Genomic DNA, 17,018 nt, shown 5'->3' on the forward strand with positions numbered 1-17,018 from the left:
TCTCGCGGTAGATCAGAGCAAACAGTGATCATAGTTCGCAATTTTTTAACGATTCATGGTACGAATTCACGAATACAGTAAATTCTACCTAACTCGCGCTCAGATCGTGTACAAAAATGGACAATTTGGGAAGGAGAGATACGATTATTCGAGCCTTGCGGCTCGTTTTCATAATTGTTGACCCGATACACGGGCGACTTTTGCGAGAAGATCGTCATCAACGTGAGCATACTTTTGCATTATTTATGCAGTAAATTCTCCCCAATTGTCCTGCAGCTTGTAGGCAAAAGTGGATAATTTTTTATTCGAACCTCGCGGCCCGTTTTTATAGTTGCCGATTAGCAACGAGTATAAAAACGAGCCGCGAGACTCGAATAATCGTATCTCCTCTTCCCAAATTATCCATTTTTGTGCGCAATCTGAGCGCGAATTAGGGAGAAATTACTGTATACGGCCGATCGAGAGGCGATTTCCGCAACAAGTCTCGGGCAACCACGGATGTTCGATAACGAGACTAAATATCGACCGGGCGGCGTGTTACACGCGCGTTTGTCCGCACCGCGCCGTCGCGGGTGCAAACCAATTTCTGTTCTGGACGACGTCGGTCCTCGCGACGCTGCGCGAATCGGCGTCGCGACGTCGAGCCGCTCTGTTCCTGAAACCTTAACCACCCTGCCTACGACCCGAAGGAAATGGAATTGTATATTTCATCCGCGACAGCGATTAGGCTCTCCCTCCGCCCCTCCCTAGCCTGGCGTCGAGAGAACCGTTCTCGTAATACTCGGGGAACAATAACCGCGAGCTCCTAACATGATTGCTGTTGCACCTCGATTTCGTGGAAGTCGACGGAATTTTCTTCGCACGGGCGAATTCCTAATTGCGCGAATCCATTCGTTGCGTTTCCGCAAATCGCTTTTGTATATCCTTGTGTACGAACATGCGTTCCATCGTCGTACATTAAAATCTGTACCCTAAAAATCCATTGTCGTTGCTCGAAAACGAGCGCAGAATCTGTCTTTGCAAAAAGCTTGCAATACGTCCTTATTCGTTTTATGATAAAGTTTATTCGTTCCTCGAAATCTTTCTTTTGTTTTGCGTTCTGTCGCGAAGAGATCGTTCTATGTAAAAAATTATTAAAAATCAGATCAAAAATGATTTTAACGATAACTCCTATAGTCTATTTTTTACAATATTTGTTCTTTGGTTAGAACGGGTGAATCCATTCGTTGCGTTTCCGCAAATCGCTTTTGTATATCCACGTGTACGAACATGCGTTCCATCGTCGTACATTAAAATCTGTACCCTAAAAATCCATTGTCGTTGCTCGAAAACAAGCGCAGAATCTGTCTTTGCAAAAAGCTTGCAATACGTCCTTATTCGTTTTATGAGAAAGTTTATTCGTTCCTCGAAATCTTGTTTTTGTTTTGCGTTCTGTCGCGAAGAGATCGTTCTATGTAAAAAATTATTAAAAATCAGATCAAAAATGATTTTTAACTCTTATAGTCTATTTTTTACAATATTTGTTCTTTGGTTAGAACGCGCGAATCCATTCGTTGCGTTTCCGCAAATGGCTTTTGCATATCCATAAGTACGAACATGCGTTGTATCGTTATACATTAAAATCTGTAGCCTAAAAATCCATTGTCGTTGCTCGAAAACGAGCGAAGAAGCTGTCTTTGCAAAAAGCTTGTAATACATCCTTATTCGTTTTATGAGAAAGTTTATTCGTTCCTCGAAATCTTTCTTTTGTTTTGCGTTCTGTCGCGAAGAGATCGTTCTATGTAAAAAATTATTAAAAATCAGATCAAAAATGATTTTAACGATAACTCCTATAGTCTATTTTTTACAATATTTGTTCTTTGGTTAGACATCAAATTTCACTCGGCCTCGATAAAATTAAATGTCTCTATTTACAAAAACGTGGTCATCATATTCTACGAGTGGTACATCAGATAGAAGCGACAAAGGGTTAACGAAATCTCGTTTGTTGAACATGTTTATAAAGGACTATACGTACAGATGAATCGTCAAAAACGCGTGTCAAAACGATGATAACTTCACCAACCGATCCCTGTATGCATGGATACACACCAAAATGTCCACAATAATTGAAGCTCGGTTATTTCAAATATTTTCCATAAACTTTTCATCGCGGAACATCGATCGACGTTTCGCGATATTTTATCAAGAATTACTAAACTAAGAAGAAAATAGATGCACGATTCGCGCAACGAATAACGCCAAGATCGGTAGTATGATTCACCTGACAGTGAGACACATCGTTAACGACATATCCGTGTGAAGTATTATCATTCGAATTAGAACAGTGAAATGACGATAACGCTTCCATAGGAGATTATCGAATGAATTTCTGTGTCCAACTAAATTTAATCTCGCCGATACATCGATCACCGCTGCTGCTCGGTAGCCCGTTAATGGATTAAAATTGACAAGGAATTATGCTCCGGGTCGGACGTATTCTCTCGGATCGTCGCGAAAAGGTGGACGCGTGCCATCGGAATCTCGGCCGGTCGAATCGATCCCGGATCGAGTCGCTCGTTTATTAAATGTCGGCCGAGTTCCGGAGCTAGGAACCCCCATCGCGGTCGCAAGTCGTCGTCGAACACAGCGGCTTGATTCTTTAATTCCCCGAGTAACGCAATATCAGGATTGAGGAAGGAGGCGGTGCCGGTGGACGCGTCGCGTCGTCGATAAACCCCGTTGCCCGCTCCCGCGACAGTTCTAACCGATGCTCCTTCTTTTTCTTCTTAATCGTCCTAATGGCCGGCCGCAATTACCCCAGTTTCGTTTATTAGTTTTCCGCGAGCGGGAGCATCGGCGTTCCATTTGGGCCAAAACAAATCAGGTTTCCATGCCGATTTATTCGCGACGACAGGCATTACCGGCAGGTGCGACGACCGACCGGAGTGCTCGTCGGAGTGTCGTCAAACGGTGCTCCTTTCGATCCGCAGAAGAGAATAATGGATCGTGAAAATCGTTCAGCTTGAACGTACACTAGCCAATTTATGAGCCATTCGACGAGAGAGCAAGAATCCTCCTTGGAGAGACGCCCGGTCTCGAGATGTTCAGATTACGGATAGAGTACTCGACTGTGAGCTCTATTTCAACGATTCCCGAAAGGTGCGTTGCTTCGGCACTCGGGAACAAAGGTCGATTCTCTTTCGTGGAGTGGTCTTTATTTCTAGAAAAACACTGCCGATCGAACGGAACAATATCGTTGTCATAATTCTTGACATCAAGGAAATGTCCTCGTCGACGCGTTAAGCGCCGAAAATTCGAACAAAATCAAAGTGATTTAATTAACGAAACTGAAACTAGAAAGTTCAAAGTCGTAGTAAATGTTATTTTAACTGTTTGTATTATAAACGACCTAGTGAAATTCAATTTTTGCGAAGATATTGCAATCGAAATGAAGTTCGAAGACTAATCAAACACATTAATCACCCATATGCGACCGATACGGTTCTTAACGTGTCATTAATAAAAGCGAACGCAATGATCAAGCTCGTCGTACGAAATAAAATATTAGGTAAGGTTCAACAGTTCTCATTGAAAACTTTAACATTTCCGATTTTCTTTCATAAATGCTTTCAAAAGTATAAGTTTAAACTCGATCCTAAAGGATCGATCACCGATCACTCCGACCACCTAAATTGCCAATTCTAAAGCTTCCATTGTCCCGATATCATTAAGACTCATCACTTAACGAAGTGCCGAACATCAACTCGAAAAGTTCACACAATATCAAAGTCGTTTAATTAATGAAACCAAAACTAGAAAGTTCAAAGTCGTAGTAAATGTTATTTTAACTTTTTGTTTTCTAAACGACCTAGTGAAATACAATTTTTGCGAAGATATTGCAATCGAAATGAAGTTCGAAGACTAATCAAACACAGATTAGTCGCCCTTATGTGATCGACAAGGTTCTTGACGTGTCATTAATAAAAGCGAACGCAATGATCAAGCTCGTCGTACGAAATAAAATATTAGGTAAGGTTCAACAGTTCTCATTGAAAGCTTTAACATTTCCGATTTTCTTTCATAAACGGTTTCAAAAGTATAAGTTTCCACTCGATCCTAAAGGATTATCAAACGAAGAACATGCAGCACCCACTTCGATCACCTAAATTCCCAATTCTAAAGCTTCCATTGTCCCGATATCATTAAGACTCGTCACTTAACGAAGTGCCGAACATCAACTCGAAAAGTTCACACAATATCAAAGTCGTTTAATTAATGAAACCAAAACTAGAAAGTTCAAAGTCGTAGTAAATGTCATTTTAACTTTTTTCAATTTTTGCGAAGATATTGCAATCGAAATGAAGTTCGGAGACTAATCAAACACAGATTAGTCATATGTGACCGACACGGTTCTTAACGTGTCATTAATAAAAGCGAACGCAATGATCAAGCTCGTCGTACGAAATAAAATATTAGGTAAGGCTCAACAGTTCTCATTTCCGATTTTCTTTCATAGATAGTTTCAAAAGTATAAGTTTTAATTATCAAACAAAGAACATGCAGCACCACTCCGATCACCTAAATTCCCAATTCTGAAACACGTCGCTTCCATCGTCCCGATATCATTACCGCTTAACGAAGTGCCGAACATCAACTCGAAGAATTCACACAATATCGAAGTCATTTAATTAACAAAACCAAAACTAGAAAGTGAACATTTTCCATAGAAAATATCAGTTCCGCCATTTCAATATATTACAACAAAAATGAATTCCAAAAACCTGGTTAAAAATTACCGTCACCCATACGTGACTCGCGCGGCACTGAACGTATTAAAAGCACGGGGAAAGTAAAAAGCTGCGTTCGAGTAGCAACACAGCGAATGCGGACGGTCGGTGAAGTGGCCGAGCAGAGTGCTGGATCAAGGATCCACGGGGTCAGAGTGCACGGAAAGGTCCGGTGTCGGAAAGAAAATGGCGAGGGCGAATTAGCCGAGGTTCGCGGGAAAATTAATCCGGTGTCCCAATTGGCCGGGCATCCTCTGGCGACAGGGAGATTAGGGATAAGGGATAAGGGTATCGCCGGTGTGCTCGCATATAATCGATTATCGCTTTCGATCCCGGACAGGTGAGCGGTTTACGGTTTGAGACGCAGCTGCGTACGCTGAACCAATTTCCGGACACGCTCCTTGGCGATCCGTCACGGCGGCTCCGATACTTCGATCCGCTTCGCAACGAATATTTCTTCGACCGGAACCGGCCCTCCTTCGACGCGATACTTTACTACTACCAGAGCGGCGGCAGGCTGCGTCGTCCGGTCAACGTTCCTCTCGATGTCTTCTCCGAGGAGATCAAGTTCTACGAACTGGGCGAGCTGGCCACCAACAAGTTCAGGTACGACCGCATTATACCGACACGACATTCACCTAAGCTCGTCGAGGTAGTTAGGGGACGATGATCGCTCGCGACTTCAGACCGCGGACGTTCGCACACAATTCGTCCGTATGAATCGGTTCACGCTGCCCCTGGCAAAAATGGCAGACGCGAACGAAGATATTAGGCTGGTACACGTAGAATTCGTCGGACTCGATCATTATTTACAAATGCTTCGATTTTCATGGGATTTAGATGAATTTAGATTTAGTGTTGTGCTGCTCGAGACATTTCGAACGACCTTTTTCTGCGTAAAGATTGGTGCTTCGCATTAGCTTTTGAGATATTCGCGGAGATCTGTAGACCTAACCCTAACCTAACCTGCTTCTGACCTATATTTATGGTTGTAGGTAGATTGCAGATTTTTAGGCAACGATAGAAATTGTCTGCACGAATTGCAAGAAATAGAACTGCAACTACAGTAATGCCTCTCTAATTGACGCTCAGATTGTCCACGAAAATGGACAATTCGGGGTGAGGAGATACGATTATTCGAGCCTTGCGATTCGTTTTTATAGTTATGAATTTGCAACGACTATAAAAAACGAGCTACAAGGCTCGAATAATCGTATATCCTTTTCCCAAATTGTCCATCTTTGCGCAGAATCTGAGCGTCAGTTAGGGAGACATTGCTGTACAGTAATGTCTCTCTAATTGACACCCATTGATTGACCACAAAAATGGACAATTTGGGAAGAGGAGATACGATTATTCGAGCCTTGCGGTTTATTTTTATAGTTATAAATTATCCACTTATTTAATTATAAAAATGAGCCGCAAGGCTCGAATAATCGTATCTTCCCAAATTGTCCATCTTTGCGGAGAATCTGAGCGTCAGTTAGGGAGACATTGCTGTACAGTAATGTCTCTTTAATTGACGCCCAGATTGTCCACGAAAATGGACAATTCGGGAAGAGGAGATACGATTATTCGAGCTTTGCGGTTTTTTTTTTAGTTATAAATTACCCACTTATTTAATTATAAAAATGAACCGCAAGGCTCGAATAATCGTATCTTCCAAAATTATCCTTTTTTGCGCAGAATCTGAGCGTCAGTTAGGGAGACATTGCTGTACAGTAATGTCTCTTTAATTGACGCCCAGATTGTCCACGAAAATGGACAATTCGGGAAGAGGAGATACGATTATTCGAGCCTTGCGGTTTATTTTTATAGTTATAAATTATCCACTTATTTAATTATAAAAATGAGCCGCAAGACTCGAATAATCGTATCTTCCCAAATTATCCTTTTTTGCGCAGAATCTGAGCGTCAGTTAGGGAGACATTGCATCGCCCAGATTGTCCACGAAAATGGACAATTCGCGAAGAGGAGATACGATTATTCGAGCCTTGCGGTTTATTTTTATAGTTATAAATTACCCACTTATTTAATTATAAAAATGAACCGCAAGAGGCTCGAATAATCGTATCTTCCCAAATTGTCCATCTTTGCGCAGAATCTGAGCGTCAGTTAGGGAGACATTGCTGTATTCGTTTCTGCTATGAATGCATAAGATCCGCCGTCTATTTACAACGTTCAGAGCATTTTAAACACCATTTCCGGACGATGTAAGTACAGATTAGGTATGAGTTAGGCCTGGATTAGGTCTACGATATTGTTTTGAAAACTTCGCCCGTTACATCACCCGCCACACTCGTAACGTATTCACAGAGACAATAAACGGGTTTTCGCGAAGATCTCAGAAACTGAAGCAGACTAACACGTTTTATAAAGCAATAGTTGTTGCGTTATTCAAAATATCGTGCTATACAGTATAGGTAAATTTCATCGAAATCGGAGAGGAGGAATCGTTTTGTAAATAATTATCTCCGACTCTCTCATTAAATAATAAAATTGCCATTACTCGTATCCGAATTTGTTGAAGACATCAAATTTAATGCGGAAAAGAAACATTGATAATGTTTGAGAACTTGTTCCGTTTGAATCCATTTATTGGTCACATTCAAAGTATACATATAGGTGCGCAAATATTTATACACAATTAGGATTCGACATTTCATGTGCGCCAGCCTGGTATGTTCGTTCCTGTAACAAGAGTATGTCAATAGATTCTTTTAGGAATGTTTATGAGCCAGCGTTCAATGTATTATTTAATATTTTTCTCGAACGAAATGTTTATTCCACAGATACAGCACACGTTCTTTAGTGGTCTGCGTGGGAAAGTTAAGAGGTTCAAATATGTTCTATATTTTGTTACTTAATGATCCTTTTTCGTGAAGATTTCACTGTGTTGTTATACTTTCTGCCAGGGGTAGTAAATCAAGCGAAGAAACGAACGAGATAGAGATGAACGTAATTTTTGTAGCTGAATAGAACTTCTAGCGAAGACTGTAGTGGGTGGGTCACTCGATTTTGCCGCCCGAAATTATCTGTGAACGATCGTTTGTACGAAAAAATGTTGCGAACAAAAATAAGGTGATTTCGTCAAGTTTTTCCTAATTTCCCTTCAGCTTGTAAACAAAAATGGACAATTTGGGGAAGAGGAGATACGATTATTATTCGAGCCTTGCGCCTCGTTTTTATAATTCTTGACAATCGGCAACTATAAAAATGAGTCGCGAGGCTCGAATAATCGTATCTACTCTTCTCAAATTGTCCATTTTTGTGGATAAGCTGGGCGTCAATTAGAGAGACATTATGGTACAGCAATGTCTTCCTAACTGACGCTCAGATTCTGCGCAAACATGGACAATTTGGGAAGAGGAGATACGATTATTCGAGCCTTGTAGCTCGTTTTTTATAGTCGTTGCAAATTCGTAACTATAAAAACTAACCGCAAGGCTCGAATAATTGTATCTCCTCTTCCCAAATTGTCCATTTTTGTGGACAATCTGAGCAGAGATGGACAATTTAGGAAGAGGAGATACGATTATTCGAGCCTTGTAGCTCGTTTTTTATAGTCGTTGCAAATTCGTAACTATAAAAACTAACCGCAAGGCTCGAATAATCGTATCTCCTCTTCTCAAATTGTCCATTTTTGCGTACAAGCTGAAGAGAAAATTGGAGAGAATTTACTGAACGCAGAGAAAAAACGCAGACAAAAACGCATGACCGCCACAAAAATGCATACTCCTGTAGCGAATAGAAAATCGCACGAAACTTACATCGATTTAAGTTTGCACAGGAAGTATACACGTTTCTGGTATTCGTGAGATACTCCGAGACGCTCTCTGCAATCTCATACTTTCGAGATATACTCTGTGTAACATCTGGAAGACATAAAAAAATCAATATTTTCTCGGATATTCTTCGATCCTTATCGTCTCTCGAATCGTAGAGCTTCGTCGCTGCGCTAATTATCGCTACGATTTGCCTTCGATGTTCCGCGATTTTTGTTCGAGACACTTTTTCTACGACGTACACTTCGTAAACAATGGAGGGTAGCACAGCCGATCGGATAAGTTTTGTGAAATTTGATCGTAGAAAATGAATTTCCACGAGCGACCGCGGTCTGTCCGCGAGGGTGAACAAATAACAGATAGTTGTTATTAGGTACACGAGTACTCCACAATCTTTTTGTTAATAAATATGAATCACTGCTTTCGATAGATTCGAGACACCCTCCCGTCTGAGAAAATCTGACGGGGGCTGTTGGAATACGCTACTGAATGTTATTTGTCGCTGCGTAGGGTAAACGGATTCGCTGTAAACAAAACTCGATTGATAGAGAAACAGATAGAGAGTACGGGACTCGTTTGATCGGGCCTAGTGTTTGCCAAGGAGCGCTAGCGAGCAGATAATTAGAATGTTTTTGTTGCGGTCGAGATTAGTTCGTGAACATAGTTAAACAGTGGAGGCAGGGAGGAAGGTTGGAGACCCCTGGAAAATCGAGGCCTCGAGCCGAGCTCCGATGGGCTCATTGTTCAGGGATGTTCAATCTCTAGCTCCTGGAGCAGACGGGGATCTCGTTCCGTGACTTTCGTTACCCGCGGAACGAAACAACGGCAGGGGCCGCGAGGGGGGCTCGAAACTTCCCGTTTCCACGCCCCCGCCACCGCCCTCGATCCGGTCCCGTCATTTCGCATCGCGTTCCAACCGAGGAATTTGCGCCGGATGACAGAACCACGGGCTATCAAACTTTGCCAGCCTATTCAATGTTACCTCCTCTCGCGGTGAAAAAAAACTACCCCTCCGAAACGCAAACATTCTTCATTAGACTCGAGACTTCGCGCGAACAGCCTCGTCGTCGTTTAACTGGAATTCTTTGTGAAGCGATTGCAAGTAATTCGTTTCTTCTGTACTTGTTTGTATAACGAAGATACTGACGTTGTGTGCACGAGAATCAATCGTATGATTAACCTTTGAATAATCCCCTGGGGTTGCTTCTCGGAATTTTTAATATATCTGCAAACGTGTAAATAAATACTAAAACATTGAGATTGTATATTATACAATCTATTATGCATAATGCATAATAATAATAATAATAATAATAATGTGTATAATATATACTGACATTAATAATGTATGTAACATATACTGATATTAATAATGTATGTAATATATACTGATATTAATAATGCATACAGAATGGGTCGCCACATATTACCACTTTCATTACACGATTATTATTACTCATAAAGAAAAATGTGTCAGAATAGATTTGAATGGTATCAAGTTGGGCATATTCTGGAGTTATTAATTTTTTCGTAGGTGGGCGCATAAAGGTCATATGAAGGTCAACCTTGTTTTTTTCAATGGAATGATGTATCTTGCAATGCATCAGTGGATGCACCTCGATATCAGTTATGAACATGTATTAACCTACATATGTTGAAAAGTCGATAGTTTAGCTGATATTTCAGTTTAAATAATTATAAGTTATCATCGCTGTGGCGGTAAGACGTTATCTTTGCATTTACCAACATTAACGTAACAAAAACAATTGGTTGTGTTCGGTAATATTACTTAAATTTCCCAAATGTCTTCTTTTCTACATACATTTTCATAACTAATGTACTGCATAACGTACTGCATCCGTCAATGTATTAAAAAATGCATAGTTTCATTTTTTTTAAAAAGTTGACCTTCGTATGACCTTTACGCGCTCGCTCACAAAGAAACTAATAGCACCAGAATATGCTGCACTCGATATCATTCGAATCTCCTCTGAAACATTTTCCGCTACGAGTAATAATAATCGTGTAAATCGAAGTAATAATATATGGTGACCCACCTTTTATGTACAGGGTGTCCCATAATTATGTTAACATCCAGAAAGGGGCGATTCCTGGGGTCATTTGAAGTGACTTTTTCCTTAGCGAAAATGCAATCCGCGGCTCTGTCTACGACTTATTAACGAAAAATACTGACCAATGAGAGACGAGCTCGGCTGATGCTAGGCGGCCGAGCCAACGAGCCTCCTCGCGCCAGTTAATCTCGCGTCCTATTGGTCACTGTTTTTCGTTAATAACTCGTAAAGAAAGCCGCGAATTCCATTTTCGCTAAGGAAAAAGTTACTTCGAATGACCTCAGGTATTCCTCATTTCCGGCTGTTAACATAATTACGATACATCCTGTACAATATATTCTCGGAAAATAGAGGGGGTTCGTTCCAGATTTAGCGTTTGCACACACAATTCTAATATAATAATTGTTAGTTTCCAACGTCACATGAAGGTCTCAATGTTATAGATTGTCAGATTGAATTTTACAAAAATTATACCAAAGCAAAATTATACAATCCAGATATAAAAGAAACGAATATACTTGTATCATAATAAAATCAAGCAAATAATTCCGGAAGCGTTTCCTCTTAGCTCGGACGGCAATGAAAAATCTAATTTCGCGAGTGAAATGATAAAGCGAAGCGTAAGCGGTCCCGGCAAGACAGCTTGGTTCGCCGTGAAAATTTGCGCAAAGTTTGATCGCCCACGCTCTGGTCACCCAGTACATCGTGGCACAAGAAGAGTACACCGGTTTCCGAACCAGGAATCAGGATTTCTGGGGAAACTGTTCGTCGTTTTGTGCGTCGCCCGGACTCGATGGTTGCTTCTACTACTGCGGCCAGTGGAAGTGACCGTTCTGGTCGGACGGCGGACGGAATTACGGTCGGGATGGTCCTCGAGGTCGCACAGAAAGAAAAAAAAAAAAGAAAGAACAATATCGTTGTCTAGTTTCTCTTTTCTTGGTGTAAAAGCATTAAAGAAGAGGCTGAAGGTAAAAAACAATTTACCTCCATTATTTCTTTGTAACGTTAGCTTGACCCTAGAACTCTTCAGATCTCCGTTTCGTCGAAGCCGCGGGTCGCAAAACACATTTTGGAGCGAGGGCTGCCTATCTTGTACCAGAAATTGTCAACGGGTTTTCGGGCCGGAGAACGGCCACCGGGTTCCCCCTAAGAATTTTTGACGCAAGAGAAGCAGCCGTGATCGCGAGACGTTCTCGTCGGACCTGCGACTTCGACGAACACGCACACACACACGTTCCCTTTCTTTCAGTAGTTGCAGCTAACTTAGCAGACCGTGGAGCTTTATGCGTGCGAAATGCAGTTGGGAAAACGTTCGAAAACGTCATCATATTCGACTCTTTTCAATATCTTCTTTTTTTTTATTTTGATGACCGTGAATCGCGGAACGTGTTCGACGCGATCGAAACATCTATGAGAAACGGCCAATGGAAATCAACCCTTAACCGGATTATGGGGACCGCGGCAACTTTGAACAAGTCGTCATTAATATACGTTGATGTAATTCCATAAAAATCCACGCGATCCTCTGTTAACTTGTCAAGTTCGCTACGTTTCGACGTAAATTTACTAAATTGCATATTTATGCGTTATTTGTTGAATCTATATAGCTGGCAGTAATTCGTAATTCGGTTAAGGGTTAAAAGAATGTAAATAATGCGACTAATTCATATAGAAGCTGAAGATTGAATTTGGTTTAGAATTGCATAAAGCTGCTCGGTCTAGTCACTAGTGGTAGAGAAAACGAAATACTCTCTCGGGCGATGCACTGCGGGGTATTTGGGTCCCAGAAAGCTGATGTTGTCTCGTCGGAGGCTTACCAACGTGCGTGTTAATCGATTCGAACGTTGAAGAAGTAACGGTTGGCTGAAAGAAGTTCGTTTGTTTTTGGGACGCGAATGCCTGGCGGGTAGTAGCGCGACGTACGGTAACGAACGTAGGCTCGCCGGTTGTCGGTCGGGTGTGTTTGCGCATTTGAGAATGAAAATTGTTGCCGCAGGGAGGACGAAGGGTTCATCAAGGAGGAGGAGAAGCCGCTGCCGACGCACGAGCTCCAGAGGAAGGTCTGGCTGTTGTTCGAGTACCCGGAGAGCTCGCAGGGCGCCCGGGTGGTCGCCATAATATCCGTGGTCGTGATCCTCCTGTCGATCGTGATATTCTGCCTGGAGACCCTGCCCGAGTTCAAGCACTACAAGGTCTTCAACACGACGACGAACGGCACGAAGATCGAGGAGGACGAAGTGCCGGACATCACGGACCCGTTCTTCCTAATAGAGACTATTTGTATCATCTGGTTCACGTTCGAGTTATCGGTGCGCTTCCTCGCCTGTCCAAACAAACTGAACTTCTTCCGTGACGTAATGAACTTCATCGACATCATCGCGATCATTCCTTACTTCATCACGCTCGGCACCGTAATGGCCGAGGATGGGGAAGCGATCGATCTGCCGAAGGCGCCGGTAAGCCCGCAGGACAAGAGCACGAACCAGGCCATGTCCCTGGCGATACTCAGGGTCATCAGGCTTGTCAGGGTGTTCCGGATATTCAAGCTGTCCAGGCACAGTAAAGGCCTTCAGATCCTCGGCCGTACGCTCAAGGCCTCCATGAGGGAGCTCGGCTTGCTCATCTTTTTCCTCTTCATCGGTGAGTCTCCCGTCACTGCGTCATCTTCTTCTTTGCCTATACGATATATATTTTCTTCACTCTGTTTTACTATCTCTTCTTGCAAAAAAACATACCTACTGCGAGTATCTTTGTTCAAACCACCAGCATCTCCCGACAGTTCTCGGTGTCGTCTCTCACCTCTTCTCACCTGCCTCGCGAGAGACACACCACCACGAGTTTCTATAATCGTCGAGAGAGAGCGCCTCCGAGACGACGACGATAGAGAAGCGAGAGCTACCTGAGAGCTTAGGACTAGTCTTCGATTAAAAACACCTGACCGAGAGGATCACGGTAGCTCGTCATGGCAAAAGATTTACGAGTTCGAGTCCGTTCTCGGCGAGCTTAACGCTGTTCACGAGACGTTTATAATAAATATAGCTCTGCTCGTGATCGACGACCACCGTTCATAGAAACGAAAGCTAAAGTAATACCAATATACAAAAAATATATATATATACATACATGTTATGATTATATCAACGTATATATATATACGCTATGTATATATATATAACTACTGTATCTTCCTCGCCCCTGTGGAGACTTGCGTTGCATCGTTCTCCGATGCAACGATCGGAGTTAGAGTGCCCGGCTCTTAGAAAGAGAAAACCAATCCGCCCGAAAGGCTGGCCCCGAATCGATCGGACCAATCGATCAGCCCACTGACCGATCAGGCCTCGAATCGTCCGCACGCGAGCCGTCCAATCGGCCCTGTGCTTTCTCACCCTAACGATATAACATATTCACGTATGTTTATCGAGAACCCAACCGCGGAGATTTCGCCGCATCATCATGTTCCCGCGAGTGTTTCTCTCTGGCTCTGGTAGAGTCTCGTGCCGCGAATTCTTTGCAATTGTTTACGAGTCTTCGCCGATTCCCTGCAAATTCTTTGCAAATCCGCCGCGAATTCTTTGCCAATTCGATATCCCGCGGAAATTTCACCGGTGCTCCCGGTCTAATTGTCTGAATCGGTTGCCGCGCGAATAAGAAGAGGGCCGTCGCGAGATATTGTAGCTCGTTTCGGGCGATATCTCGATATCATTGGCTCGCATTGTTCGATGCCCACCGCCGCATCGGGAGCCGCCGATAACGGCGGCTCCCATTCTCCAAAGAGGTCTCGTTTCCCCTCGAATGTCTCGCCGCAGGAGCCCGCGAGTCGCCGGCAGATTTACAACCCCGTTCCTCTATCGATTCTTAATTCAGGTCCCGGAGGAAGATTCCGGCGATGTCCTTGCCCAGCCTTCTCTCGATAAAGGTGCCCCCCCCCCCCCCTTCAGCTAGCTGCTCCGCCGGTAACGCGGCGACTGCCATGCCAGGACACGCAGGATCCATTGCTTCGTTCTTTATTTTTTTTTCTATTTTACACGTCTCGACCACCCTCTTTTTCTCTTTTCCGTGCAAGGTAAACGGCTCGCGCGCGCGCGCGCGACTCTTTCAAAACCGATTCGCGTCGCAAGGGACAATGAAACTTAACGTGCTCGCCAACAATTGCTTTGCGCAGCGTTACTCGAAAGCTACTTTACAGTTGTCGCGGCAATAAATTGTTTCTTTTCCTCGCTCCCGCGAGAGACGAAAGACAGGAGCTTCTTTCGATGGAGTTGCTTCGATACGGAACAATTCTATATCTCGCCGATGATGCAAGCGGATTAACACGTTCCGGCGCCACTGTGTGTACCACTTACGGTACATGATTATATTTAATGCGCCCGCGAAATTGTTTATAGCAAATTGAAGAATTAATTTCCACCGTAAAAATGGTGGAAATTAATTCATGAAATATCAAATGGCCAGAGTAAAAACAGCTCGGCACGAAACGTGTTAACACCGTTGTTCATTCTTGAGAATCGCCAATTCTGCGAGGCTGGCCGCCCAGTTTCGCAAATGTAACGCTAGAAGAAGAAAGTCAAAAGAAGTCAAAAGTAATATTTAAAGTCAAAGTAATATTATAATATAATATAATATAATATAATATATAATATTATAATATAATATAATATAATATAATATATAATATTATAATATAATATAATATAATATAATATATAATATTATAATATAATATAATATAATATAATATATAATATTATAATATAATATAATATAATATAATATATAATATTATAATATAATATAATATAATATAATATATAATATTATAATATAATATAATATAATATAATATATAATTTAGAAGTCAAAAGTAATATTTAAAACGAAATCTTCTACGAAATATTACCGTTTCCATGGAAAAATTAGAGAATTCAAAATTACCATATCTTGTGCTACAGAATAATTCTAATCAATTGTCGAATTAATTATTCTCACGAATCTATAAACCGAGAATCGAGTCTAAACAGACGCATATAATACATAATAATCCTCCCCGTTGCAACGCGGATTCGTCCTCTAAAATTCTAGCCTCGTCTTAAAAAGAATTGCGATCCTCGCAAGAATAGAGTTTCGTTGTTTCGGTTCAGTCTTGTAATTTCAATGGCAAAGAGATGACTCTGGAATGTATAGATCGTTTTTAAAAAAATTCCCTTCGGACTCGGGACTCGAATGGATTTCGTCGATCGGATAACACGGATCGGGTTACCTTGCACGGAGCTTAGACCAAACTACTTCTACTCTCTGTTCCCCGCCAAGGGACGAAAAATCGGAGCGACAATCCCCCTTTTCTCATGCCCCCCTTACCCCCCTTACCCCGCCACCCCCTATCGAACTTCTCGACCACTCTTTCTTCCTGTCAAGTCAAACCGAGTATCTTTACCAGCGTATTGATTATCATGTCACCGGTGATCAGATGACGCGATAGTCAACGCACCGAATAAAACTGCAAGCACATCGTTGGTTAAATAAGAAGAAAGTATAACGAATCTCTATATCTATATCCATGTCTATATACATGTACGTACATCTCAGATCAAAAAAAAAAAAGAGTCATGAAAATGCTAAAGAACAAAGATGTTACTAGAATATAAATGATAATAGATGATAATGATCAATAATAATAATAATAAGGGTATCGCCGACAAAGAGAGAGAGAGCAGGAGAATCCTGATGGAGGTTCTCAGCCGAGAGAGATCTAGGTAACCGAAACCGACGTACGGCCAGAGGATGGTCGATGGCCGTTTTCCTGGGGAATTGGTCCGGGTCCAATCATCCTGATGGAAAGGACCCTATAAGAACCGTCGATATTTCGCTCGATCGACGAGGTTGCCGGACAGAAGCGAAGACTGTAGCGACTTGGATCACGTCGAGGAGACGATAGAAGGGAAGAGAAAGAAAAAGAACGAGTGTCGCGCGCGGAAGAACGAACCGATCGCCATCGATCGTGGGACAATCGATGGGGTCGCAAGATGCATCAAGAAATCTAACGCTAACCAAAAGAGAAAAGAGAGAGAGAGAGAGAGAGAGAAAGCGAGAGAGAGAGAGATAGCGCGCGCGCGAAAGAGATGATGAGAAAAGGCGAAAACAAGCGATGAGAGCGAAACGAAAGAGAGAGAAAGCGAGAGAGAGAGAGCGAGAGAGAGAGAGCTAGGGCTCGCTAGACAAAATAGCGTGTCTTGAAGCGTGTGTTCCTCTTGTGTGCGTTCCAGGTGTGGTGCTGTTCTCGTCGGCGGTATACTTCGCGGAGGCGGGCACGCAGGACAGCTTCTTCAAATCGATACCGGACGCGTTCTGGTGGGCGGTGGTCACGATGACGACCGTGGGCTACGGGGACATGAGGT

General features: G+C 42.5%; 1 protein-coding gene across 15 annotated transcripts in view; it reads left to right on the forward strand.

Moving 5' to 3' along the window:
* shaker (potassium voltage-gated channel protein Shaker) overlaps nucleotides 1-17,018 on the forward strand; it is a 489,510-nt gene that overhangs the window by 436,965 nt on the left and 35,527 nt on the right. For 12 of the 15 annotated variants that reach the window (XR_004490632.2, XM_033473847.2, XM_033473868.2 and 9 more), the window contains 2 exons: nucleotides 5,110-5,375; nucleotides 12,623-13,266. Coding sequence is in view for 14 of the 15 variants with exons in the window: in XM_033473847.2 (XP_033329738.1) it covers nucleotides 5,110-5,375; nucleotides 12,623-13,266 (910 nt within the window). In the remaining variant the exon portion in view is untranslated. Of the gene's footprint in view, nucleotides 1-5,109; nucleotides 5,376-12,622; nucleotides 13,267-16,886; nucleotides 17,017-17,018 lie in introns of all 15 variants that reach the window. The other 3 variants (XM_033473822.2, XM_033473814.2, XM_033473800.2) reach the window with 1 other exon arrangement.

This window comes from Megalopta genalis, chromosome 1, assembly GCF_051020955.1.
Source record: "Megalopta genalis isolate 19385.01 chromosome 1, iyMegGena1_principal, whole genome shotgun sequence".
NCBI classification, from domain to species: Eukaryota; Metazoa; Arthropoda; class Insecta; order Hymenoptera; family Halictidae; genus Megalopta; species Megalopta genalis.